Source organism: Mesoplodon mirus, assembly GCF_964341445.2.
Source record: "Mesoplodon mirus genome assembly, chromosome: 3".
NCBI lineage: Eukaryota > Metazoa > Chordata > Mammalia > Artiodactyla > Ziphiidae > Mesoplodon > Mesoplodon mirus.
The window spans coordinates 9,119,005-9,146,787 of NC_138978.1; the positions used below are offsets into that span (position 1 = coordinate 9,119,005).

The 27,783-nt window shown below is 50.9% G+C and overlaps 1 protein-coding gene across 5 annotated transcripts; it reads left to right on the forward strand.

The window, feature by feature from the left end:
• The first annotated feature begins 150 nt into the window (after positions 1–150).
• On the forward strand, positions 151–27,783 carry CLCN6 (chloride voltage-gated channel 6). 5 transcript variants are annotated; one of them, XR_014293601.1, is made up of 24 exons: positions 151–234; positions 1,034–1,093; positions 4,912–4,977; positions 5,334–5,399; positions 5,975–6,041; positions 7,844–7,950; positions 8,584–8,710; positions 9,357–9,424; positions 10,441–10,499; positions 11,578–11,710; positions 12,533–12,646; positions 12,916–13,082; positions 13,623–13,749; positions 16,847–16,973; positions 17,235–17,388; positions 17,532–17,691; positions 17,782–17,888; positions 18,898–19,084; positions 19,878–20,035; positions 20,166–20,322; positions 21,926–22,033; positions 22,178–22,303; positions 24,758–25,828; positions 26,953–27,783. XR_014293601.1 is itself a non-coding variant. In XM_082616343.1 (23 exons), exons 1-23 carry the CDS (start codon positions 166–168, stop codon positions 24,836–24,838), a joined length of 2,595 nt encoding a protein of 864 aa, XP_082472469.1. In that variant the 5' UTR covers positions 151–165; the 3' UTR covers positions 24,839–27,783. The 5 variants fall into 5 exon arrangements, 3 of the variants coding, with proteins under 3 accessions (XP_082472469.1, XP_082472471.1, XP_082472470.1); XM_082616343.1 differs by having other exon boundaries at positions 24,758–27,783; XM_082616344.1 differs by lacking the exon at positions 151–234 and adding an exon at positions 771–879 and having other exon boundaries at positions 24,758–27,783.

Here is a 27,783-nt window from a genome sequence, read left to right on the forward strand (position 1 = left end):
CCGTCATGTGACGCGAGCCCTCGCCTCACCCGTCTGCAGCCACTCCCCGTCCCCGTCCCAAGCTCGAGAGGGCCACGTGACACGCCCGAGGCCAGTCACGTGAGGCGCGGATCCTGGGTGGGAGGGGGTTGGCGGAGGGGTCCAGAGTGGCAGTAAAGGAGAAAGATGGCGGGGTGCAGGGGGTCCCTGTGCTGCTGCTGCGGTGAGCGTGAGACCCGCACCCCCGAGGAGCTGGTAAGAAACGGGTGGAGCCGGGCTGGGGAGGGGGCGGTTGCTAAGGACGGCGAGAGGCGTTGCCGGGGGTGGGGCCGGGCCGAGCTGGGCCCGCAGGTGGCAGCGGGTGGGGCCTGGGGACCGCAGCCTGGGCTCTCGAAGCATCTGCCCGGCTTCACGTGCCCAAGTCTTGGGTCATTTCTCAGAACCCCTCCCTGGAATCTGAGGGAGAGCCCAGGCCAGCTTCAGTTAATCCCATCCTTATTTTTTTTATTTCTATCTGAAAGGAGTTTTGAATGAAACGAGCGTTTTCGGAGTGAGCCCCCTCGCTGGACTTTGTGCATATCATGCAGCTGGCTTAGTTTTTCCAGCCCTTTCTCACTCTATCCCTCACCCTTTCTGGGTCACTGATAATCCAGCGTCCCTCTGCAAAGCACCCTGGGAAAATTTGAGTTGTTGCGTCCCCAGAGTTGACAAGTCCCTCCTGGTTTCAGACTTGGCACGTTATCAGACGGAACCTGAACTCTTTCCCCTTTCCCCTTTAAACTGGCAAGTGACATCTTTGAAGTGTCCTGAAGATGAGAGGTTATTTGGAGAATGTATAAGTAGAATGAAGCGCTCACCTGATGACTGTAGATCCCCACCACATCACCCCCATCCCAAAAGGTTTTTTTTTTTTTTTTTTTAGGTCTTGTTCCCATTTGATGATAATGGCCCCAGATGATTTAGAAACTAGTAGCTGGTTTCAGTAAATACTTCTGCCTCTTTCCACTTTTAAAACCATTAAAAAGGTCTTCCTTCTCTGGATCTGTTTTTCTAGACCATCCTTGGAGAAACACAGGAGGAGGAGGATGAGATCCTTCCAAGGAAAGACTATGAGGTAAGATTCTTAGATGCTGTCTTGGGTAACATAAGTAGTGAGTGACCTGCTCACTTCAGAGCGAAGCATTAGGATTCCAACCAGAGATGCTCTTTGACCGGGGAGTGAGTGGGTAAGATGTAACTTCTTTGTGGGAAGGGGCCTGTTTAAGAAGCCCTTTTCTCACCTCAGCCCCAAAGCAGGGTCTTGGGTGTGTCTCCAGGCTCTCATAGATCTGTGGCACCTTAACCTGGATAGAGCATGTGTTTGCCATTAGACTGTTTGCTTTTTTTTTTTTTTTAAAGAATCAATTTAATTTTATTTATTTTTTGTTGCATTGGGTCTTTGTTGCTGCATGCGGGCTTTCTCTAGTTGCGGAGAGCAGGGGCTACTCTTTGTTGCAGTACACGGGCTTCTCATTGCCATGGCTTCTCTTGTTGCAGAGCACGGGCTCCAGGCGTGCAGGCTTCAGTAGTTGTGGCACGCGGGATCAGTAGTTGTGGCTCATGGGCTCTAGAGCGCAGTCTCCTTAGTTGTGGCACACAGGCATAGTTGCTCCACAGCATGTGGGATCTTCCTGGACCAGGGATTGAACCCATGTCCCCTGCATTGGCAGGCAGATTCTTAACCACTGTGCCACTAGGGAAGTCCCTGTTTGCTTTTTTACAACTTGTAGAGACCCAGAGTCAAAGCCACTGACAGTGTTTGCTCGTAACAGGTGTGGGCCAGGAGACCTTGCTTCTCTTCTAAGAGAACTGAGTTTTCAGATGATTGCTTCCTGCCCAAGCAGCTTCTCTCAGAATTGTCAGTTCTTGGTTATAGTTCTGGATTTCAAGCATGGGACTCTGAAAGTCTGTGTGTGTGTGTTTGTGTGTGTGTGTGTGTGTGTGTGTGTGTGTGTGTGTAGTAAGGCCAGTGCTGCTGGAGTGCCTTTTATCATTTAATTAGTTTATGATGACATTTCTATGATTTTTGAAATGGCAGAAACAAGCCATGTTTGTGATAGAGGATTCGTAGATGATTTATAAAAAGAAGCTAGGGAAAAACCCATAACACTTCTCGTTAAAAGATGATTATTCACTTTACTAAACGTCCTTTTCCATGTTTTTTCTTTTTTTTTTTTTTTTTTAGTTTTTTTTACTTCCCTTCAATGATGATAATAGCTACTCTTTTTTAAATTAATTAATTAATTAATTAATTATTTTTGCTGTGTTGGGTCTTCGCTTCTGTGCGAGGGCTTTCTCTAGTTGTGGCAAGCGGGGGCCGCTGTTCATCGCGGTGCGCGGGCCTCTCACTATCGCGGCCTCTCTTGTTGCGGAGCACAGGCTCCAGACGCACAGGCTCAGTAATTGTGGCTCACGGGGCTAGTTGCTCCGCGGCATGTGGGATCTTCCCAGACCAGGGCTCGAACCCGTGTCCCCTGCATTGGCAGGCAGATTCTCAACCACTGCGCCACCAGGGAAGCCCTACAAGCGTTTTCAATGTTTATGGAGTCATAGTGTTATTAGACAGAACCATCAAGCAAATAATTAATTGCCAGTGATTTTTATACATATTTGGTATGAAGGATAGTCATAGTTTCAACATGTTAATTTTTTTCTGTTCCTAGAATGTGATGTCAGTTAATTGATTAAAAAATATATACATGTGTGTGTATATATGCACACACACATATACACGAACATATGTGTGTGTATCCATACAGCTGACCCTGAACAACACAGGTTTAAACTGCTCAGGTCCACTTATATGCAGGTTTTTTCCAATAAATACAGTGCCTGTATTTTCATTTTACAGATATTTAAATTAACTAAGTGTGGGGAAAACTTTGTGTTCCATTAGAGATCACAGTATGTGGAATCAAAAGAACTGGTATCCAAACTGTTTCAGCTTCTTGCCCTTGGGTGAGTCATTTATCAGTTTCTTCATTTTTGAGGCAGAAATAGCAAAATTCGGATTTTCGACTGTGTGGGAAGTCGCTTCCCCTAACTCCTACGTTGTTCAGGGGTCTACTATATGTACGTATATGTGTAGAATATGTATGTGTATACATATATAATCATTAAATACGTACATACATAGCACAGGGAGATCAGCTTTGTGACCACCTAGAGGGGTGGGATAGGGAGGGTGGGAGGGAGGGAGACACAAGAGGGAAGAGGTATGAGAACATATGTATGTGTATAACTGATTCACTTTGTTATAAAGCAGAAACTAACACACCATTGTAAAGCAATTATACTCCAATAAAGATGTTAAAAAATTTTTTTAAAAAATAAATACATATATATATTTAGTCATTCACGGATGGGTCTAGTTTCCCAGCAGAAGTATAGTTTACAGATTGGGGTTTTTTTGTTTTGTAATCAGGAAAACAATTTTGTTTCTAATATAAAAAGTACACCATGTTTGCTGGGAGAATTTTAAATCGTATCCAGATGTGAATGCCTCCTAAAACACCAGAGAGAACCACTGTTAACAGTTTTCCCAAATGTTTTGCATTGTATGCTGACATACAAATCTTAATTTTATTTAATCAAAATAGGATTATATTATACATTTTATTCTGCATCTGCCTTTATTTATTTATTTTGTATCTTGCCCTTTTTACTTAATTTTTGCACATTTTCCCCATCTGTCTTTGTAGACCTGTCAGAATTATTTTATGGCTATATAGTCTTCTGTATTAGGGTGGATGATAACGGATTTAATCAGTCGCCTGTTGTTACTCCAGGACCCTTTAAAAAAAGGAATTTGGACTTTGGGTAGTCATATAAATGGAAAAAACTGTCACGTGTCACACCTGTGTTTGTTTGGCTGACTCTGAACTCCTGCCTGGGAGTGTGGCCACCGGGCCAGTGTCCAGTTTGTTCACTAGCTGACGTGTAGGTAGCAACAGGTTATGGGGAGAGAGCACCCAGAAGACTGTTTTCCTTTGGTGCCAAACTGCTGCTTCTCATGCAATATGTAGAAATAAAATTATTTCCTTTGAATTGTTTCTTGAAATGACTCTGGCCCACCTGCAAAGCGTTTGCAGAACAGCTGTGTTCTGCGAAGTTTAAGGAAAACAGTCTCCACGTTTGTCTCGAGACTAACCTCCTTTTCACAGACACGAACTGCAGAAAAAACTTAAAATTAGAACTTTCTAAATTAATTTGGTTCTGGTTAATTGAAGTATTTGTTCATCTAATAGAGTAAGTTGAGTAACACTAGTGACAGCTGAAGGTCTTTTAATGTTTGGCAGAAACAGGACACTTAAAAATACGTCGTTTAAAACTTCTTGGGACTTCCTGGTGGTGCAGTGGTTAAGAATCTGCCTGCCAATGCAGGAGACATGGGTTTGAGCGGGAAGATCCCACACGCCGTGGAGCAGCTAAGCCCATGCGCCACGACTACTGAGCCTGAGCTCTAGAGCCCGCGCGCCACAACTGCTGATGCCCACGCGCCTAGAGCCCGTGCTCCGCAACAAGAGAAGCCACCGCAGTACGAAGCCCGCGCACCGCAACTAGAGAAAGCCCGTGCGCAGCAACAAAGACCCAACACCGCCAAAAATTAATTAATTGACTAATTTAATTAAAAACTTCCTAAAGCATGAGGTATACACCTAAAGCAGTGCTGCTGAAATGTCCGTATGAAGCACAGATCGCGATACTGCAGGTCGGGCCCGAGGGTGTGCGTTTCTAACAAGCGCCTCCTGGGTGCTGCTGTGCCGTCTGTGCTTTGAGTGGCAGGAACCAGGAGTTTTATCCCTTTCCAGGTTTTGGTAATTCTTCCTCTTGGCTTGTGACTTTTTTTTTTTTTTTTTTTTTTTTTTTAACTCACACGCGTCCCTCTTTCAGAGTTTGGATTATGATCGCTGTATCAATGACCCTTACCTGGAAGTTTTGGAGACCATGGATAATAAGGTGAGTCCCTTATTGATCTCTTGGGACCAAGTAGGTCTTAGGACAGCTTCTTTTTCTGTTCTAAATACTCAAGTAAATTTCTTTACCCCTTGGCCTCTTAACCCTTTTCGTGAGATATCTGCATTTATTACTTAGTCCTTCAGCCTGCCAACCAGAGTGCCCACTGCCAGGGCTCCTGGCCCGGCCCTTAGCGTTCTTCATTCCTGCATTGTAAAGCACCTGCCACCCCAGACATCATCACCGTGCTTGCTGCCCGGATGGAATTTAGTCTAAAACTGGTTGGCTGAGATGTATTCCCTCCCTGCTGTCATCGTAAGCCTGCAATAAATGGAGTCATTTTTTTCCTTTGTGAACAGAAAGGTCGCAGGTATGAGGCGGTGAAGTGGATGATGGTGTTTGCCATTGGAGTCTGCACAGGGCTGGTGAGCAGGCGGGGCGTGGGGAGACGATGGGCCAAGGGGCGGAGGGGGTCAGAGGGCAAGCTCCAGCCGGCGAATAAGTTGTTTGTCTTTATAACAGAGACTGCCTTCCCCTCCCCCCCCGCTCCTTTTTTTAAAATCATAATCCTGACACTTTTTCATACTTCTCTTGCCACGCAACTCTGATGCCCTGTAACGCACGCAAAGGCTTTTTGAACCTGCATTTGGAAAGAGCGGAACAGGCCCTCGCACGTCACTGTACTGTTCCTCTCCAAGCACCGGTGGTCTTCCTTGGTCTCTGATCTTTTTTACCATCCTTTTCCCTCTGTGCTTTAACTCTCCTTCTGAGAACTTAACTGCACCCCTTTCTTTTGTGCTTGGAGGGGCTGTGGCGCCAGGCTCCGGTGGGACCCTCCTGTAGCCACAGTGACTAAGGAAAGCCTGTTCACGCGTGGCCTGTTGGTAACATTGGTGCAGGTGACCAGCGAGAACAGGCAGTGGGGGGAAGGGGCGGTGCCTCAAGGGGAGTGCCTGTGACAGCGGGGAGACCTGGGTGACCACCCACGTGCTCTTCACAGGTGGGTCTCTTCGTGGACTTCTTTGTACGGCTCTTCACCCAGCTCAAGTTCGGAGTGGTGCAGGCGTGTATCCTTTTCACGGGTCTTGGTGTTTCCGGACGTCAGCAGTTGCTGACTCTGCTTTCCTGTCTAGAAGTGAGTCTAACGGCAGACGTGATCTTTGAAGAGCTACGTATTAGCCACTTGGGTTTGAGGTTTTTCATTATCATCGAAGGACACGAGAGGAAGACTTTAATAGAGAGGTGCTCATGTTCATCGTTAGTAAGACATGAAGCACAGATGCCTGTTCTCCCTGATCAATCTATGAATTCATTGTGGTTCCGATGGAAATTCCAGTAGATTTGTTGCTGGAACTCGAAAAGTCTCTTCCTAAATTTGTGTGGAATAGTAAAGAGCCCAAAGTAGCTGACACAGTTTTGAACAACAGACAGGGAACTAGCCATACTAGATCTCAAGACATATCATTTAAGATACAGTCATTGAAACAGTATCATATTGGTGCAGGAATACCCAATTAGACCAGTGGGAAATAATAGAGAAGCAGAAACTGGCCCACACACATGTGGAGATGTGGTGACTGACAGAGTTAGTGTTATAAATTAGTGAGGAAGGATGGATTAGTTAATAAAAGATGCTGGGACATCAGTTATCCACCTGGAAAAATACAAAATTAGATTCTTTGTACTATAAATTAATTCCAGATTAAAGATGTCAATAGGCAAAACAAAACTTGAAGAGACTATGTAATGTTGAGAGTACAGAATAATTTCTAAGGACTCCAGGAGGCACAGAGTGAAGGGGAAAAGCTCAATAAACTTGACCACATCAAAGTAAATATTCTCTTTATACACACACACAAAAAACCCCAAACAGCAATAAAACACCATAACTAAACTGAAAAACAAGTTTACAGCCTAGGAGAGGTTGTTCCCGTGCATTTAAGAGACAAATAATTAGTATCCAGAATAGAGGGAGAACTGCAACTCAGTAAGAAAAAAGCCCAAACAGCCCAATAGAAAAACAAGCAAAGGATGTGAACAGGCAATTCTCAGAAGAGGAAAATTAGCCGGTAAATAAACCTGTGGAAAAGTGCTCACCTCACCACCAGCAGGGAAATGAAAATTAAATACATAGGAAGGTGCACCTTCCTGACTCCTGAGTTTCTGTTCTAAATGTGGCCCTCAGACATGCACAGAGATGTTCACTGCAGCTCTGTGATTGCAAAGGATTGAAATCACACCAAATGGGAGAGTGGGAAAATTGATGTTCACATGATACAGTTTTATGTAGAAGTCAAAATAAATGAACCAGAGCTTTTATATCAACATGACTAATTCTCAGAAAGCGTTGAGGGAGAGAAAAAAGGCAGCTGTAGAATGTGCATCAAGTGCAATTGCCATTGTTTTAATTTTAGAAGCACCTAGAACAATGTGGATGCACATGGAAACTTGCAGGGGAGGATGCGCAAGAGTTTCAGCTTAGTGGTTTCTTCCAGGAGAGACAGAGGGAAACAGAAAGGGTTTTGTTGTTGTCGTCGTTGTTTTTAATGGTATCTGATGTTTTCATTTTAAAAAAATACCTGGAGCAAATGTGGCGTAACACTGAGATTTGTCAAGGCATGGGCTGTGGGAGTACAGGTGTCTGTACCTTACCTCTCATAACGTTTTAAGTATTTCATAGTTTAAAAATGGTTCCTAACGTAGGAGGCATCTCAGGCAGTTGTGTTTTTTTAAAGTTTATATACGGAGAACAGGAAGGTGTGCAGTAAGCAGCCACCGTGCTTCAGGAGAGGAGAAGCTGCCTCACTTCAAGTGACGGGTAGGACCGCCCCAGCTAGCGGGCACAGTTTCCTTAACCCCATGTCTGTAGCGGTGGAGGAGTGCAGCCAGAAAGGCTGCCTCGCCCTGTCCCTCCTTGAACTCTTGGGTTTCAACTTGACTTTTGTCTTCTTCGCGAGCCTTCTTGTCCTAATTGAGGTGAGGTGGTGGGGTGTTGCCTTTTTGCTCATGAGGTTTTGCGCTCATTTTCTCCATCTCCATTTTTGAAATGTCAAGAAACTGATTTAGACTTCGAATATAGATTCCCATAGAAAAAGTGGTCTCTCGTTCACTTAGAGATGTTTTCTGAAAGTGGTTTCAGCCTCTGGTGAGATTAAAGAGGAACAATCTAGACGAGGAGGTTGGTTCTCGACCTTGGTAGCACATTAGAAATACCTGGGGAATGGTAAAAATGACTTTAAATAACTTTAAAACACTTCAAACTTAAATACTTTAAACTTTAAAAGACTTTAAAATAACTTTAAAAGTGACTGATACCCAGCTTAGACGAATGAGGTAAGACTCTTCGGTAGTGAAGGCTGGCATCGATTGTTGAAAGGCCCCCCCAGGTGATGCTGAATCACCAGGAACTTGCTAGAAATGCATCAGACCTGCTGAGTCAGAAGCCCGGGGGGCAGGGGCAGCGTCTGGTTTCACAGGCCCACGGGGGGCAGGGGGGTGGGTGCTGCTCTGGTGAAGAGGGTCAGTTCGCTGTCTTTAGTGAGGCTGTCCAGGGTGAACCGTAGGCCCAGTGGAGTCTGAGTTTCTGGGTGTCCCTGCTCTCCCCATCAGCCAGTGGCAGCGGGTTCTGGGATACCCGAGATCAAATGCTATCTGAATGGTGTGAAGGTGCCCGGAATCGTGCGTCTCCGGACCCTGCTCTGCAAAGTCTTTGGAGTGCTGTTCAGTGTGGCTGGAGGTAAGGAGCGTCTTTCTGACCTTTATCCTTGAAGCGTTCAAGGGGCGAAGATGACAAGAAGCATCACGTGTGTACACTGAGTAGGTTCGGATTTGAAGGCCCCGGCCTCAAACGGGTTTCTTCACTGTTTGTTGATGGGTTATTTTTTAAATGCAGACGCTGTGAATTAGTTACCATTCAGAGATATCTGACCAGCACACCACTGAGTCTTGAAGTAGAACGAATGTCTAATTGGTTTGTGGAGTTGGCTTTTAGCAAAGTCAGCAAGTTTTTGTGCCAGATAGTAAATATTTTAGACTTTGTGGGCCAAGAGGCAAGAAAAGAAGCTAGTAGGTAGGTGCTTAAACTTACATAAACTTAAAATGTATCCATGTGAGAATAAAAACCATTCTGAGCTCTCTCAGGCTGTATAAAAACAGGCAGCAAGGCTGACTTGGCCCACAGGTTATGGTTTGCTGACCCCCGATGTAGAATTTCAAGATTATTTTCTCCTGTTTGATGGGAATTTGACTCACTCTTTCTCGTACGAAGTCATAGGATCATCTTTGTTTTATAATTGTCAAGAGAAAGGTCTACGTGACAAAGGTCTCCTGACCCAGACCGTTCTGTGCTCACTGATGGCCTCCCCCTTTTCTACCTGTTCCAGGGCTCTTTGTGGGGAAGGAAGGCCCCATGATCCACAGTGGAGCAGTGGTAGGGGCTGGCCTCCCGCAGGTAAGGGTTGATGGTCTGCGGGGGCGGGTTACCCCTGTGCGTGGGCCTCCTGTGCAGGGGCGTGTCTGTGGTTGAATGTGGAAAAAATCCATCGGGAGCATCCCAGCAAGGCTTCGGAATCTCCTGTCACTTTGGGTTGACGAGAAAACGATGTGGTCTATCTCCCAGGAGAGCAGGTAGCTGGTATCTCGAGGCTTTCACGAGGCCTTGCTGAGTCCTAGGAGTAGGAATGGGACAGAGAGAAAGTCTGTTCAAATGAAAGTCACCCGGTGCTCCCACAGCCTTTGCCGAGCACGTCCACACAGGGTGGCTTTGTGGAGCATCTCAGGAGAGGCTGGAAGCCTTGGCTGAGATGGTCTCAGGCGCAGGTCTCTGCCGATTCCTTTGGAAGCAATGCAGGAGTAACAGCTGCTGTTCATTAGCGTTAGTGCTGTCCAGGCCAGACTCTCATATGCTGGCTCCTTTCTTTAAAGCCACCTCAAGGGTTGAGTTGTCCTTATCATCTTCCTTCTCAGAGGAGGAGCTGAGGCTTAGGGAGGCCAAGGAGCTCACCCAGGACCCCATTCTCACGGGCTGATCCACGTGGAGAAGCCTCAGTTCCTTGTGAACTGTCACTTACAGACGTTTACATCTCATGTTCTAAGGGGAGAGAGTTGCTGTGCGGCGGCCTGAGATTTTGTCGCGCAGGTTAAGAGTTGGTCCCCTTGGCCCTTCCCCGGTGACTCTGCCCCGTTACGTCTGCAGCAGCTTTCAGTTCCACCCAACCCTTCGCTCAGCTCTTTCCCCTTTTCCTTTCGGACTCGCTCTCTATGTACAAAATGCGGTTTCTGAGGGACCTAGAAATTGGGGGGCAGGAAAAGCAGTTCCTCCCCGAAGCCACCTCTCTTCTCCCATCTGCTGCCCTGGACTCCTCCTCACAGTCCCTGCCCAGACGCGCTCAGGCCACAGGGACTCCCCGGCGCTGTGGATGCCTGCGGCTTCGGGCCCCTCTCTGACTTTGTTTTCTCTTGTTCTAGTTTCAGAGCATCTCTTTACGGAAGATCCAGTTTAACTTCCCCTATTTCCGAAGTGACAGGTATGGAAAGGTTGGAAATTGGGGGGTTTTTTGAAAAAAACAAGCTGTTCATTTACTGCCACTGAGACCCTACACTTGCTCTAGTCCGACTCACACTCTCCCCTGCTGGGCGGGCTGCGTGCAAAACCCGACCATCCAGAAGGAGGTGGGCTTTGAATTATTCTTCTGAAGATTAGGAGCACAAGGGCCAAGCAGGCATCATGGCTTCCATTTTGTCATAACGTAAGGCCTAGAAGCATCTCAGACAACGAAGAATGTGGTCCAAGATCAAACATACGACCAGGAAAGTCCACAGGCATATTATCAAGAATGGAGTTTATGGGCTTCCCTGGTGGCGCAGTGGTTGAGAGTCCGCCTGCCGATGCAGGGGACACGGGTTAGTGCCCCGGTCCGGGGAGATCCCACATGCTGCGGAGCGGCTGAGCGCATGAGCCATGACCGCTGGGCCTGCGCGTCCGGAGCCTGTGCTCCGCAACGGGAGAGGCCACAACAGTGAGAGGCCCGCATACCGCAAAAAAAAAAGAATGGAGTTTATTGCTTGGTCAGCCGCGTCTCGGGGTTGGAAGGCTGCTTCTGGGCACTCTTCAGCCCGTGGGATTTGCGTGTGTTACTGACCTGCACGCCTGGCAAGGCCCTTGCAGTCAGGGGCCCAGGGTCCGGGTTGCGGTCCACCTTCTCACCTCGGCGTTCCTGCCGGTCACTGTCACCTGCCCCTCTGCTCACAGCCACACTTGTACGTTTTCTCTGGTGCTGAGCTTTCTGGAAGGACGGTCTGATGAGCCAGTGGCTCAGCGGTGACACCAGAACCCTCCACTCTGCCTCCTGAGAATCCATGTTCAGAGTCGACGGGCATCAGGGAGTCCCCCCACCTGGCGGAGCTCCTCCTGGGGAGAGCGTTTGGCTTGTAGGTGAACTGCGTTGGCTGCCGAGTTGCCTCCCCAGAGACCTGCCCGTCATGAACCTTGACTGTTCATGGGTCTCGAGATGGTAAAATGTCAGTGCATAAGGAAGTGAAAACTTGCCTTTTGCAGCCTGAGGGCTATTTCTCAGATAAACCGTCTCTCCTTTCTCTCCTCAGAGACAAGCGGGATTTTGTATCAGCAGGGGCGGCCGCCGGGGTCGCTGCAGCTTTCGGGGCCCCCATTGGGGGTACCTTGTTCAGTCTGGAGGAGGGCTCATCCTTCTGGAACCAAGGGCTCACGTGGAAAGTGGTGAGGAAGACCTTCCCCTGAGCCTAACCACACCCCCTAGATTTAAACTGGACACCTCTTACCCGTTACATTTACCAGTAGTTGTTTTTTTTTTCCTCTTTCACTGTTTACCAGAGTCATGCTTTAAATACAGTTACAAATGTCTGAAAATAAGGGGAGCAGGAAAGGTGCACCACGCAAACACTCAGCAAAACAAGGCTGGTGTGGTTATTTCTTCATGTTCAAGGAGACTTTGAGACAAGGGGAATCACCTTGAATCACAGTGAATGAGGGACGTTTCACCGTGATAAAAGGCTCCATTTAATCGATAGTTAACCTGTGCTTCTGATGAGACCAAGAGAGTTGACGTTACTGGACACTCCTTTGCTCTAGACGCCCATAACCTCCAAACTGTGGACTTTTCCGTACTTCCCGTATTAACACCCTTCCCATCCTTAGTCAAGCTGCTGTTATTCTCTCCTGACGAACCATCCAACCCGATCGGTGAGACCGGCTGTGGTCCTGATGGGAACCCCCGTCTCCTCCCTCAGGGGAGCACGTTCTTCCTCTGGTGTTTACTGCTCCTTTTTTGGCACAGGGTCTGGTGCATAATAGGCTGTAAATGAATAGAGTCCTTCACAAAAGGCTGAATGAAAACTCCTAATAGCCTGATGGCCAACTTCTCACACTTGTGGTGTATCTACTGCCGTGGTCACCAGGGCCCTGGGTCCAGACCTGGAGTTGGCCGGTCTCTGTGCAGAGCAGGAGGTTGGTGGGGACACGTCTGGGAGGAGGCAGGACCTGTCCCCACCGAGTGTTCTTGTTTTCTCACCTGTCCCCTAGCTCTTTTGCTCCATGTCTGCCACCTTCACCCTCAACTTCTTCCGTTCTGGGATTCAGTTTGGAAGTTGGGGTTCCTTCCAGCTCCCTGGATTGCTGAACTTTGGCGAGTTTAAGGTATGTTTTGTCCTTGCCCCCCAAATTTCTTTCTTGACCCGTGAAGATTGCTCTTAAGTACCAGAGAGAAGCTGTCAGAAGGGTAGGTGCGTCTCTGCCCCTGTCGTCTCCTGCATGCCCTGGGCTCAGTGTGGGCAGGATTCCAGCACTGCTTTGGCTCTCGCAGGGAGAAGGCAGGATCGCTTCTCGTCTCTGTCTTTTTCTGCTCCTGTCCCTTCCTGTTCTCATGGGCACTCTGGTTTTTCTCTCTCCCTTGCCCCTTCTCTCAGTGCTCTGACTCTGATAAAAAATGTCATCTCTGGACAGCTATGGACTTGGGTTTCTTCGTCATGATGGGGGTCGTTGGGGGCCTCCTGGGAGCCACATTCAACTGTCTGAACAAGAGGCTGGCAAAGTACCGTATGCGAAACGTGCACCCGAAACCTAAGCTCGTCAGGTACCCACGCAGTCACCTCCCCTCCTGCCGTGGCCCCCCAGGCCCCGTGTGGACCGGGCCATCTCTCCCAGGGGATGGACCCCACTTTCCACACCAGCTTTCATGCCATGTCTAAGACTGAAAATGGAAATCTGTTTCTCAGATGGGCCAAAAGACTGAGGCTGAGCTTAATTTATATCAGAGCCGCTGGCTCACTCCCAGCCTCTCTGGACTTGGCCACCAGGACACATGACAAAGTCAGTATTGGCCCCGCCACGGGGTGCACTCTCATGAGACTCTCACCCCAGAACTTAAAATGGAAGGCCTTTCATTCCTCGGAGAGAGATGATGTGGCCGCAGCAGCCCACGTTACTGGCTACCCACTTTTTACATGCAAATTGCTGGAATGCAGCAAGTCACTGATAAATTCTGCACACGCGCTAACAGCAGGGGCTGCTCTGCATGCCCTTGGGGGGAAGGAGGGTTGGGGGTAGGCAGTTTTTGAGTTCCCAGGACCAGGTGACTTTTTATCCACAGTAACAGCTGTGCTTTGCCTCCTAGAGTCTTGGAGAGCCTCTTGGTGTCTCTGGTGACCACCGTGGTGGTGTTTGTGGCCTCCATGGTGTTAGGAGAATGCCGACAGATGTCTTCCGCAAGTCAAGTCGGTAATGACTCCTTCCCACTCCAGGTAACCCTGGTGCACCTGCTACCTTTGTCCTACACACGCGAAGCAGAAGAATCCAGAAGTGTATGGCTTGCCTCGGTTTAGAGCTAATAGATGTGTTGGATTCATTGTTCCACACCTGATTCAGATTGCCCGGGGTGGGGCGGCTATCGTAGTAGTCTTTTTACCTAAGAGAGGATGTGCACCAAACTTTCTCTTTCACTTTTGTGAATAGTAGTAGTAGTCTTTTTACCTAAGAGAGAATGTGCACCAAACTTTCTCTTTCTCACTTTTTTTTTTTTTTTAGGTGTTGGGGGTAGGAATTTACTTATTTATTTATTTTTGCTGTGTTGGGTCTTCGTTTCTGTGCGAGGGCTTTCCCTAGTTGTGGCAAGCGGGGGCCACTCTTCATCGCGGTGCGCGGGCCTCTCACTGTCGCGGCCTCTCTTGTTGCGGAGCACAGGCTCCAGATGCGCAGGCTCAGTAGTTGTGGCTCACGGGCCCAGCTGCTCTGCGGCATGTGGGATCCTCCCAGACTAGGGCTCGAACCCGCGTCCCCTGCATTAGCAGGCAGATTCTCAACCACAGCGCCACTAGGGAAGCCCTCTCTTTCTCACTTTCGTGAATAGTCCTGGCTCTCATAGAGGGGACTCCTCTCCCTCTCTCTCTCCCCCACGTCCCCCTCCCTCCTTCCTTCCCTCCCTCTCTCTCTTTGTTGAATGAAACTAATTGGAAACAGACGTTCAGGATGCTGACTGTCTGCTTCTCCTCCGAGCCTCAGTTTACTCTTCGACCCCCCACCCCTGAAAGGTGCCCTCCAGCCTTACCCTCGGGATGTGAGAGGCACCCCTCAGACTGGAGAAAAGAATGCCTGCCTCAGGGCACACAGTGGTCCTGGCTCTTCTTGCATCTTCTAGTTTTTCTGGGTTTAGGTCATTTACTCGCATGCCTCCTGTTTGCATTTCTCCTTTTCCTTTCCTAGGAGTATGTGATGTTTTCTAGCACCTTTCCCCGAAAGAGCCGGTTGAGTGAGGTAGGCATTGGAGCTTACTGTACCCTGTGTTTTTCGGTCCAGTCCGGTGGATCTGAGACCTGGCCTCTAGGGTGGAGGCTGGAGGTTCTCTAAGTACATGTCTTGTTGCCCCCGGGGAGCCACTCGAGTCCCTCTGAGCCCCTTTGGGCTTTTGTCTTGAGTGGCTGCCTCTTCTGTGTCCCCAGGAACAGTCAGTGAACGGCTAGAATGTACTAGGTCAGAGGTCAGCAAACTGCGGTCCATGGGCCAAATCTGGCCCTTGGCAACTGCTTGTTTTTGTGTAGCCCCCAAGCTAAGAATGGTTTTTACATTTTTAAAGTGTTGGGAAAAAAAAAAAAGAAGAACATGTGACAGAGACTGTATGTGACCTGCACAGCCTCAAATATTAACTGTCTGGCTCTTCACAGGAAAAGTTTGTTGATCCCTGTTACTGGCTATTCCCCAAGGCCACCTCGTTACCAGACCAGTATTTTCCAAAGTGTGTTCTAAGGAACACTGATACACATGATTCAAGAGCAAACAAATGGAAAAGGATTCTGTGGTCAGATGGGTTAACCAGAGTTGAGTAGGTTTCTTTAATACAGGATTTCTCAGGGCCTTTGAAGTTCCAGTAAGTGTTAGGAATGTTTGGAATGTTTGTTGTGTGCCAGGTGTTCTAATAAGCACTGTACATACATGACCTCACTTAGTCCTTACCACTGCCACGTTAGCTAGTATTGTCCCCATTTTACAGATGAGAAAACTGAGGCAAACTGAGGCCTTGCCTGAGATCACCCAGCTAGTAATATATAGCATGAGGTGGGTATTATTCCCATTTCATAGATGAGGAAACGGAAGCTTCACAAAATGAAAGACCTTTCCCAAGGTCACTAGAGGGTGGCAGCGTGAGAGTCAAATCCGCCTGATCATGGAGGCTGTTCTCTGCTTTTCACAGATACACCGATTTCCAGCAAGTGCTGTGATACTTCTGTATGCGTTTGACCACAGGACTCTTTCCAGAGCACCTTCAGGACTAGGTTCCTCCAGGCATAGTTTGGGAAACACTGCATGTGCTGGTGATTAAGCTGTCGCCTCAGCTTGTCCCCCCTTCACTGTTCTGCACACGCGTCTCCTTTGCCAGCTCCTCCCTGCCAGGTTCTGCCGATAGGTGGCGCTCTCCTGTCTCCCACAGCAGCCTTCATCGGGCCGTGTTGCCCAGCCAGGTCCACCTGGTAGGGTTATACAAACCCATCACCTAGTATTGTTACAGGGTCCACATCAGGGCATCTTTACAGTGTCATTAATATCGATAGAATGGAATCCAGGAGAAGTCTGTCTGCATATGCTTAGTTACCTTTGCAAGAAACACTGTCTGATCGTTTGCCCCGTGAGCGGCGTGAGGTCTGCCCCCTGTGCTACTTGTACATCGCCAACCAGAAAACAGACACCCTCGCCCTATAATGAGTCCAGCAGTGCCCGGATCTCACCTGCTCACACAAAACGATGAAGAGAATGAGAGGGCTGGGATGTGGAGAAATAATCTCTTCTCCCAGCTTGGGTTTTGTTCAGCCAGGTGGGAGAGGCAGCCAGGAGCGTGGCGTCTGCATCGGGCCTCACGTATGTGGGTTTTCTTCTGCAGCAAACTTGGGTGGAGGCTTTTTCCATTTGGGACAAAGTTGGGGCGTTAGGTTAGGCCGTGCCCTGGACTCTCCTCCGCAGATGCCTGTCCACTCCCGACCACTTGTCGGTCCCCTGCCTCGTCCTCCACCGTCCATGGTGCTCTGGGGCCAGGCTTCCCGCAGTACCACTGACAAAATCAGCCCTGGGAGAGAAGGCAGAGCCAGACCGTGGTGAACCCTAAGTGTAGTTACACGTTTGTTACAAACGTGCATGAACAGAGCCCTCCTCCTGACTCTTTCTCAAAACGCAAGGAATACACCGTCTCATGGTTGGCTGCTCTTGGGGATCGATCTTTTTCCTGCTGCCTGTTTAATTTACGGGTAAAGCTTGCACACCAGACTTTTTCGACCTCGCTGGAGACATCCCACTTGAAGTCTCAAATGCCCTACCCAGGGGCCCTTATTTGACTTTTTGATTCCTTTTTCTTAGGTCACATCAGAAGAAGTGAATTCCAGCATCAAGACCTTTTTTTGTCCCAATGAGACCTACAATGACATGGCCACACTCTTTTTTAACCCCCAGGAGTCTGGTATCCTTCAGCTTTTCCACCAGGATAGTGAGTATCCGGGAGGGTGGGGTTTGGGGCAGGGAACAAATGGTTACTCCTCTGTCAGACAGAGCCAGACATGCCCTTCATTCTGAGCGAGAACAGGGCTTTTTGTTGGTAACGCCAACCCAGACAGGATTGGGGTGTCTGCCTCCGGTGCTGGAGGTGAACCGGTCAGGGCGCAGAAGGACCTGGTGGGAGCCAACGCAGTCTGGTGGGCCTTGGCAGGCATCTCAGTGGGACTCAGGTGGATCTGTTCTGGCTTTGCAGGTACTTTTAGCCCCATCACTCTGGCACTGTTCTTCGTCCTCTATTTCATGCTTGCATGTTGGACTTACGGCATTTCTGTTCCAAGTGGCCTTTTTGTGCCTTCCCTGCTATGTGGAGCTGCTTTTGGACGTTTAGTTGCCAACGTTCTCAAAAGGTACTGTGTGTGTGTGTGTGTGTGTGTGCGTGCATGCGCCTGAGCGTGCACTTGAGTACATACGCACAAGGGTGCAAATCATAACTCCCTCCCTCACCCCCAATATGATTCTAAGGCACGTTCTTGGTTTCTTTCTTCACCAGCTACATTGGATTGGGCCATATCTATTCGGGAACCTTTGCCCTGATTGGTGCTGCGGCTTTCTTGGGCGGGGTCGTCCGTATGAGCATCAGTCTCACGGTCATCCTGATTGAGTCCACCAACGAGATCACGTACGGCCTCCCTGTTATGATCACCCTGATGGTGAGCACGCCCCCCGTCTAGGCCTCCTTCAGGTTCAGGGCCACGTTCTCCCACAGCAGCCTCTTTTCAAGCCTTTGCTTTGTGTTTCAGGTGGCCAAATGGACAGGGGACTTTTTCAATAAGGGCATTTATGACATCCACGTGGGCCTGCGAGGCGTGCCGCTTCTAGAATGGGAGACGGAGGTAGAAATGGACAAGTAAGGCCAGGATTTCTCTTCATGTCCTAGTTCCAGAATTTACAGGCTTTAGGACCCAGGAATGTTTGTATTAGGTAGGAAATGGTCATTCAGATTCTTGGGTTGGAAGAAGGTAAGTAACAACAGCAAGGTCCTTCCAACAGCAAGCACGTCTGTACCCAAGTGTGTTCGGGTTGGTGGAGCGGCCCCGTGCAGCTGGGGACTGGGGCGGGCAGGGCCGCTTCGTGGATGGTTCGGCCGCTGTGGCATTCTGGTTAAATAGGAAGTGTTATGATTGAATGTTTAAATTTAGGGTCCAAGCCCTGTGAGTGAGAACTAGCTGCTTCGTGTGTGCCCAGCGAGGTGTCGTCCTATCAGCAGTGATTCCTCTGGGCATAATCACCAGCTTATCCGTCAACCAACAGATAGTTCAGGCCTCCCATGTCTGGGATCGTGCAAGGCGCTTAAAGTCTAACGTAGGGGTCAGCCAACTTCTGGAAAGGGCCAGATAGTAAATATTTTCAGCTCTGCAGGCCATGTGCCCTCTGTCCTGCTGCTTTAGTGTAGAAGCAGCCACAGACAACTTGTAAACAAGCGAGCGTGACCAGATTGGACCTGTGGGTGACAGTTGCCATCCCTGGTCTAAAGGGACGCCCAAACATTTTTATTTTAATTCCAGTATAATGAGCAGTTCAGTGGTGATACTGGCATGTTCCAGGGGGTGCTGAGGAGCGATGGCCAAACCCCTGAGCAAGCGGATGAGGTTTGTGGAGGCGGGACGTTCATATCGAGCTGAGGGTCTTGGCCCAAGCGTCTGACAGAGCACGGAAGGGCATTCCAGGCATGGGGAACAGCACGTGCGAAGGGGATGGAAGTACCAGGGAACGGGTGTGTTCAAGGAGCTGCTAGAGATGGTTCAGAAAAGGGGCCCAGGTGGTCCAGGCAGTGCAGGAGAGGCAGCGCAGCTCCGTCGTGGCTTGCTCCCGTGGAGCTCTGTCGTGAGTCTGGACCGCTTCCCTCCCTCTCCCAGACTGCGAGCCAGCGACATCATGGAGCCCAACCTGACCTACGTCTACCCGCACACCCGCATCCAGTCTCTGGTCAGCATCCTGCGCACCACTGTCCACCACGCCTTCCCAGTGGTCACGGAGAACCGGGGCAACGAGAAGGAGTTCATGAAGGGCAACCAGCTCATCAGTAACAACATCAAGTACAAGGTAAAGGCAACGGCCCCGCGGGAGAGGTGGGCGATGGACAGGTGGTCCCCTGCCGCCCACAGTGATCCCGTGCTTGTCACACCCCGTAGATGGGGTGGCCCCGGTTGGCTCTTGTGAAAGTCAGCACTCTTTTCATTGCACGCGACAGTCAGTGTGGACTGGACAGCGAGTATAGACCACGCAGTGGGTCAGGACTGTGTTAGGCCATCAGGACGTGTGTTCCTTCCCACTCCAGCCAGCACGTGGATAGATTGTTGTTTTAAACATCAGTTTTGAGTATTCAGTGCAGGTTGTATCGGGGAGGGTTCTGGGTTGCCAACAATGGACTTTGACCTACTTAAGAAAGAAAAAAGTCCATTGGAAACTGCAGGATGGACAGGAAAGCCGAGGAGCCAGGAGCAGTGCACTCTGGGCGAGCAGGTGGTGGGTGGCCCCTCTGCAGGTACCAGGAGGCACCTGCGCTGAGGGAGAGTCCCGCTGCCCCACTTGGGTCACGTGCCCACCCTTGGCTTCGGAGGCTGGGGGGCACGTCAGTTGACAGGACCACCAAGGCATGACGTAGGAGCATTGAGACGCTGTCCCCAAATCAAAGGAGTAGGGGTGTTGGGCTGGCAAAAACCTTGGGCTCCGAGGGGCTCCTTTGGATCACAAGCCCCTGAGCCGCTGTGAAGGTTTCTTGCAGTTACGGCGTAGGCCTGTGCTGTTGACCCGCACTGGCACCCACATCCTCACCTGAGTGGGTGCTGGTGCGCCCGCACTAGCTGGCCGTCGTCGCCACCCCTCCCGCCCACAGAAGTGCAGCATCCTCACCCGCGCCGGTGAGCAGCGCAGACGGAGCCAGTCCATGAAGTCCTACCCGTCCAGCGAGCTGCGGAACGTGTGCGACGAGCACCTGACCTCCGAGGACCCGGGCGAGAAGGAGGACCTCCTGCAGCAGATGCTTGAGCGGAGGTGAGGGAGCGCGGCCGCCTGCAGGGCCGTCAGCCTCTCGCCCGCGGAATTGGGGGAGGGGGTCGGGGACGTGGACGGGAAGTGATCCTGCTGAGGGTGTCCTAGGCAGCGTCTGGTTTCTGTATAACAGATACACTCCCTACCCCAACCTATACCCTGACCAGTCCCCAAGCGAAGACTGGACCATGGAGGAGCGCTTCCGCCCACTGACCTTCCACGGCCTGATCCTGCGCTCACAGCTTGTCACCCTGCTCGTCCGAGGAGTTTGTTATTCTGAAAGCCAGTCGGTGAGTCTCCTTTCTTGTTCCCACCAGGATTCTGGAAGGCACGAGGGTGGCAGGAGCACAGTCCCTGCACCTGCCGTCCAGCGGTGTGTGTGGCCCTGTGGCCCCCGCTGCAGGCAGGGTCCCTGTGCTGAGACCGAGCAGGGCTGCGAGTTGCCCTCCAGCACCTCTTCCCGTAGTCTCCTCACCCGTGGCTAAGTGTCCTTCTGGCCGGTGGGCTCTTAATATAGTTTCTGCCTTTAATCTCTGCCATGAATGAACTTTGTTACATGTGTCATCCAGAGAAATACCCTTCTTCTCATCAATTCCCCTGTAGTTTTCTTTTTTCTCTGGTTTTTGTCGAGATAGCAGGCATGGGTGGGCTGTGTTCAAAGTGGTCCCTATAGCGACCTGGGACACACTTCACCCCTGCAGATGGAGCCTGAAAAAGTCACGCAGAGGACTGGTTTCCAAACTGACTCTCCTGCTTTGGGTCTTGCCTGTGGGCAGCCAGCCGAGGTCACTTGTGGTCTCACTGGCCTGCAGAAGAGCAGCTCACATGGGCAGGACAGAAAAGGCCATTGGGTGGAGAGGCTCAGGCTTGGGGGTGTGGCCTGTGGGGAGGCCCAGCCCTGCTGAAATGGGGGAAAGGTCACGTGCAGAGCACAGGGGACAGAGAATTTGGAGGCATGAAGTGGGCCAGACTACACAGGGCCTTGCCTGCACGCAGGAGCCGCCAGAGCTGGCCCGAGTCAGTGGTGGATGGGGAGGGCTGTATGCAGAGGGGAGTTAAGGGGAGGAGAGCGGGGCAGGGCAGTGACTAGCACCTGTGCTTCCTGAGCCCCACTCGAGAGCTGGTAGTGGCGGCCCAGCTGCCCACTGACAGTCTGCAGCAGTGAGAACTGAGGGAAAGTCCAGGAGGCTCAGAAGGCAGAAGGAGTAGCAAAGCTCCCGTGTGAGTCTCCTGTGGCTGCCACTTCCAGTCGCCGCAAACTGGGTGACTTCAAACAACAGCAGGGTATTCTTTCAGAGTTCTCAGGCCACAGGACAAGAGCAGGTGTCAGCAGATCCGTGCTTCCTCTGGAGGCGCCTTCCTCGTTTGTGGTGGGGGCCAGCAGCCCTCGGGCTGCCTCGACTGGAGGCTCCCCACTCACGTCTGCCTCCTCGTCACCCACTCTCCCCCTGTGTGTCCTCTCCTCTCTCATAAGGACAGCAGTCATTGGGTTTAGAGCTCACCCTACTCCAGGATGACCTCATCTTAACTTGATTCCATCCACAAAGGCCTTGTTTCCAATGAGGCCACGTTCACAGGTACCAGGCGTTAGAACTCGGACGTACCTTCTGGGGTGACACAAGGCACCCCACACAGCTACTATTAGTTAGCACTTTTCTCCTTGAAACTCTGGAATAGCTCAGGTCTGTTTTACAGATGAAAGGGAAGTCCAGAGAGGTTAGGGGACTGGCCTGGGAGGCACAGCTGGGAACTGGCGGAGAGCTGGCTGTGTAGCACCTGTTCTGGCCCCTGCTCTGCCCCGCCCCGCTCTCAGACGCAGAGGGAGGGGGTCTCTAAAGGTGACCCTGCCAGTTGCCGCATTCGGTGCGAGGACTGTCTCGGTTGGGATTGCAGAGCGCCAGCCAGCCGCGCCTCTCCTACGCTGAGATGGCCGAGGATTACCCGCGGTACCCTGACATCCACGACCTGGACCTGACCCTGCTGAACCCGCGCATGATCGTGGTGAGACGGGCTTCCCTTGGGGACGGGGCCAGGCACGGAGGCCGAGGGCCTGTCCCGCGTGGACCGCTGCTCGTCCGCACGGTTGGCCTCTGATCCTGGGCGGGCAGGACAGGCCATAGGTCCCCTGTGTTGTCTCCTCTGCAGGACGTCACCCCGTACATGAACCCCGCACCCTTCACTGTTTCCCCCAACACCCACGTCTCCCAAGTTTTCAACCTGTTCAGAACGATGGGCCTGCGGCACTTGCCCGTGGTGAATGCGGTGGGAGAGGTGAGCATGAGGGCGCGTGTGCCTGCGGCTGCATCTTCTGGAAAAGACACTCTAAAGGCAGTGCTGCCGGGGAGGCGGGGCCTCTCACCCAGGAAGGAGCAGCAGAATCCCACAGGGAGGCTTCTCAGACCCGACCTGCTCTGTGGCTCCCCACCGGGAGTGAGGGGCCCAGGGGTGGAGGGGGAGACTGGGGTAGCTTCAGGAATCTTCCCCTTTGCCTCCGGGGTGTTTCTTCTACACCGTCTCCTGTGTGGCCGGCAGATGTCGCCAGCGTCTCACTGGTCTTCCCTCCTGAGGCCCAGAAGCGCTTAGGGCCTTGTCTCTGTCCTGAAAGCTTCCTCTCCACCCTTGACCTGATGGCGCCTCCTTGAGGAGGGGGTCAGTTCCCCACCTGTTATGGGAATTTGTAGCAGTAAATGAGGGAGTTTCAGACAAAATACTTGGAGAGTTTTGAAAGGTAAAATACCTAGTAATTATTGCTACAGATTTTTCCATTGTTTTCTTTTTCTTAGAACTGTTTTTCTTATTCCACAAACATTGGTGTTTGTAGAAAAATATGAAAATACAGATAGGCAGGAAAAAGAAATGCCAAACCCTTATCTCTGTAGAGGCAGCCACGTTAACTTTTCAGAGTATATCTTGTTTTTTTCCTCTGTGTCTAGACATAGAGGTTTTATATGTCAAGGTTTAGTGAAGATGTTTATACTATTTATCCTGTTTGATACCTTAAATTTTCAATTAATCTATAGGAAATGACTTTCCACAGCAGAAAGTGTTCACTTGGGATACTTTGACAGCTCAAGAGCATTCCGTTGCGTGGCAGTCCAGTCACTTATTCAGTTGTCCTCTGTTGTACAATATCTAGTTAAATTTCACCATAAATGGTCACCTGTTTGAGGCTTTCGGTGGGTGTCGCCTCGTTGCCCTCCAGGAAGTGACGCCTCTCCAAAGTGAGGGTCACAGCAGGACCTCCGACGGCACGGCGTGTCCTTACACGGGTTTAGCGGCAGGGAGTCAGATCGTGTTCCTTGAAGTACAGCCGCGCTGACAGTCCTAACGCAGTTTATGGTGTGGGACACCCACCTCAGTGACAGCTGTGAGTCACCGCGCCAGACTGTGGAAAATACCCGTTTAGGGAGGACGCTGGTTCTCTGGGCTCTCCTGCTCTGCTGTGCTCCTGTCACTGGCTTGGTGGAGGAGGCCGGGTGTTCCCCACACAAAGCAGTTCTCTGGTTCTCCGGGTACCAGCTGGGCATCCTAAACTCAACTCAGCCCTGGCGCTGTCTGCTGGGGGCGGCGGCGGGCCCCTCGGATTGAGGGCTCAGCCCCACAAGACGGTTCATCACACCTGCCTTCCCCCCCACTTCAGTTTTCAACGGGAAGTCCAGGTTGTCACCTGTGCTCCTGACTGGCTGTAAATAGGAGGTTCCCATGACCCCCTGCTCACAGAACTCCGGAAGACAGTGACTTATATCCTTTTATAGTAAACAGTAATTCAGTAACCCCGGGACGGCCGGATGGAGGAGATCCACTGGGCAAGGGATGTGGGATGGGGAAGGCGTGCCCAGCTCTGCATCCTCTCTGGCACCACCTAGCACCTTACGTGTTCACCAGCCTGGACGTTCTCCAAACCCTGTAGTTCAGGGATTTTAACAGAGGCTTCATGACCTAGGCATGATTGATTACATCATTGGCCATTGGTGATGGATTCAACCTCCAGCCCTCCCCTCCCCCAGCTAGGGGGGTGGGAATGAAAGTTCCAGTCTTCTAGTCAGTCACACACTTGGTTCCCTGGGAAACCAGCCTCCATCCTTAAGGGCTTTCTAAAAGTTACTTCATTAACATAAACTCTGGGGTGGTTGAAAGGGGCTTGTTATGAATAATAAGACACCCTTATTACTCATCACTTAGGAAATGCCAAGAGTTTTAAGAGCTTTGTGCCAGGAACTAGGACAAAGTCCGGATATGTGTTATTATAAATCCCAATATCACAGTGACTCAGGTAGTTCTGAAAGATGGGATTTCTGAGCTGGAGCAGGGGTCACCGCCTCTCAGAAGCCTCCCCTGGGCTCTGCGTCTTGCACACGCACACCAAGCGGGCTGGGTGTGGTGGCTGAGAAGCCTAGAGAGCGTGGGCCCTGTTTAAAAAGACATTCACATTCAGATTCTAGCCGGCCCAACTAAAACCGTTTGGAGCTAAATTTGTCCCATCGGCCTCCAGCTTGCGATCGCGAGTTGTCTCTTTATCTCGTTCCCATTTAGAAATCAGGTGGCCTTTGAAATGAGTGTCCTGATCATGTTGTCAGGCCTGTCCCCGGCCTTCCGGGACCTGATCCTGGCCCTGCTGTTGATTGAGACGGGCCGGGCAAGCTCTGTCCACTCCTGTCCCTCGTGTTCTCGTCCCAGTGGGGTTCACTCTGCAGGTGACTTGGGTCTTTCTTCGCTTCGTCCTAGATCGTTGGGGTCATCACACGGCACAACCTGACACACGAGTTTCTGCAGGCACGCCTGCGGCAGCACTACCAGACCCTATGACGGCCCGGCTCGGCCTCGCCGCCGCGTGCCAGCCCGTCCTCTCCGGGAGCTGGAGCTCGGGCTCCGCCGCCATGGCTGGCGAGGGATGTTCCCGGGCATGGAAGATTCCCAGTCGCCCGCTCACTTGGAAAGCCTACAATCATCGAACACTTTGCCGTCCGAGCTCCTGGGGCTGGTGTCAAGCCATCAGAGTCTGGACTTGTGTGACCTCTCAGCCAGTGTCTTCCCGTTTCCTGCCCCCTGCGCCCCCCCATCCAGTGCTGGCACAGGCCCCAGCCCCTCCGCCCCGCTAGCACCAGGACCAGAGGGGAAGTCAGGCCTCACCCACTGGCGGGGGGCGCTCGGAGCAGGTTCCCCACCACCTATTTGCTCCTTTCCTAGGGAACCCAGCTGTTGCCTTAAACCATCATGGGAGGGACCTTGACCGAGGCAAACACTGGGTGGAATGCCAGTTGCAGAATTCAGTCAATTACTAAATTGAGGAATTGGGTCCTGAGAAAACTACGCATGTTTCAGGGAGGCCCGTTTTCACTGGGACTCTTAAGTTGACGTCTTCAGCAGTTCATTTTGAGGGAAGTTCTGCTTCTGAGTGTGAGCTGGTGCTCTGGTCTCGCCGCTGTGCTGTGAATCTAGAACCCTAGAAGCACAAAGCATTCAAATCCCGCTGATAGTTCCTGAACAATAGCTCTGACGGTAGGGTTAGATTTACACCTGCCCTAGTTTGGAGCATTTCGGCTTCCTCTCCATTTTCCAAATTACCCGTGGTCTCCGAGTGCCACGTTCTTACTCTGGTCCTTTTCTTCTCCATGGAATTACTAAACTTAAGTTTTACCTGCATCTTCCTGGTGAAGCAACCCCAGCCCAGAGGATCTTGGCATCACCCCTAAAAGCAGGGCACCCCTAGATAAAGCTGCTTCACTTGACTCTGGGCAATGGTGCAGTTATTCAGAAGATGGAAAGGAGTGAATCCTGAGCCAGGTCCACTCACAGGTACACGATGTGGCTTAAAAAGCCAGAGTGTGACAGTACAGCAGATGGTTAATCGAGGAACAGGGTGTCTGCCTTTCTCGAGCACTTCTCACTGGCCTCCTGCTGGCCACCCCCAGCCTACTGAGCGGTGCAGCAGTGGAAACTTCAGGAGGGGTTAACCGCGGGGAGAGGGAGGTGCCTCCTGCCAGCACGTGCCCCGGGGTTTTAACATCAAGCGGAGGAAGCCTCCCTCTTTCTTTCAGTGACTTAGTTTCCCTTTGGGCTGGTTGGCCCTCTCTGAAGAGGCACCAAAGGCATTTGCGTTACTTTCCTCTTGTGCTCGCTCTACATGTTTAGCAACGTCTTAGGCCCATCGTGCGACCATGTGGCACATGTGCTCTGAGGGTCAAGGTGGCATTCATTTGCATTACGTTAGTTTTTTGGTTTTTTTTTTTAAGTCATGGAATTTGCCTGAGGAGGTCAGTGCCAGGCCTCAGCCATGCCTTTCTCTCCCCTCAGCCTCCTGACTTCTGTTGCCGCCTTTAAGCCTGGGGGGTGGGTGTCCGCCCGGCTTTGCTGGCTCAGGTCTTGTGCTCCACACACTCTAGGGAACAACTCCACCTACGCCGGAGGCTGCGTCAGCATCATTGCCAATGACTCTGGCCCCTCCATTCCTCCATTTTCTTCATCTCTTTGACCAAGATTACTTCGACCTATAAAATTTTCAACTTCCTTGGGTGCACTTGACTTATGAAACACAGATGAAACTCCCAGTAAGCAGTTCGGGAAATCCCAAGGACCAAAAGGGCAAGCCCTTCTAATGTGATTGCGTTCAACCAGCTGCCACTATTTTAAGGCAGCATTCGGAACTTGACCGCATTACTTCTTCCTTTTATTAAAAAGGAAACCAATGCCGAAGTCAGGCGAGTGGCATGACCGCCCGTACCAGGAACCTGCTTTCCTCTTCCCCCTCCTTTCCTCTCCTGAAATTGGTAGCACTGAGGTCCTGCTTGAGGATCTCCCGCTTCCAGAGGGCGGGGTCCCAGGCTGCTGGCCTCCCGGACACCCTGGTTGAGGGGTGTCGGGGTTTATGCCTCCTGCACATCACGTCGTGTTTAAGTCACCAGTTATTTTGTTCCCTTCAGTGTAGCCCAGAGATAGACGGCAGAGTGCAAACGCCTCCCTCCCCCAGAACGGACTGGCCGGCCACCAAGGAGGACCCAAACCCAGCCCCTCTGGAAAGGCACGTTATTTCCTGTCCTATCCTGGCGTTTTGCCCTTTCCAGACAAGCCCAGAGACAAGCGCGGCTCCGCTTGTAACAAAATAGCTGTAAGCCTCCCTCCTTTGATTTCTGTTAGTTAGAAATCTGCATCTCAGCATCCCGCCTCTTACCAGCCTGATGCCCTCCCAGTGAACCTGGCACCTGGATAAACAGAAACCCTCGGGGGCTGGGGCCTGGGCTGGGGTTGGGGCTGGGGTTGGCTAGAGATGGTTTCCTGTTTTCCTGGCTGAGGTGATGGGGGAGGAGGCCAAGAGTCCCCACCCGACTGGGGGATCTTTGTGCTCTGGGGGACGATTTGCTTGTGACCTTGTTTAACTAACAGTTCCGGACTGGAATGGACACTTGCATACTTGACCCAGCTGACCATATGACATTTCTGATGCAAATTCACGCACTGACACGGCCTTCGGGGGACAAGAAAGCCTCCGGAAAGGCCAGCAGCGCCCTCCCAGGCCTGCAGTATTGATGTGCAGTATTGCCCACGGCTCGTGGACCTTGGTCATTTCAACAGTAGCAGCTTCCCTCTTTCTGTTTGCACTGTTTGTTTAAATGGTAATGTTAGCTAATTCTACTGTGTATATAAATTGTATTTTTTTTTAATTTGTAAAATTCTATTTTTATTTGAACTCTTGGAACTTGGAAGTTCTCACTGTAACTGTAACATGTCAGAATACAATGTCTTCATCTCCATCA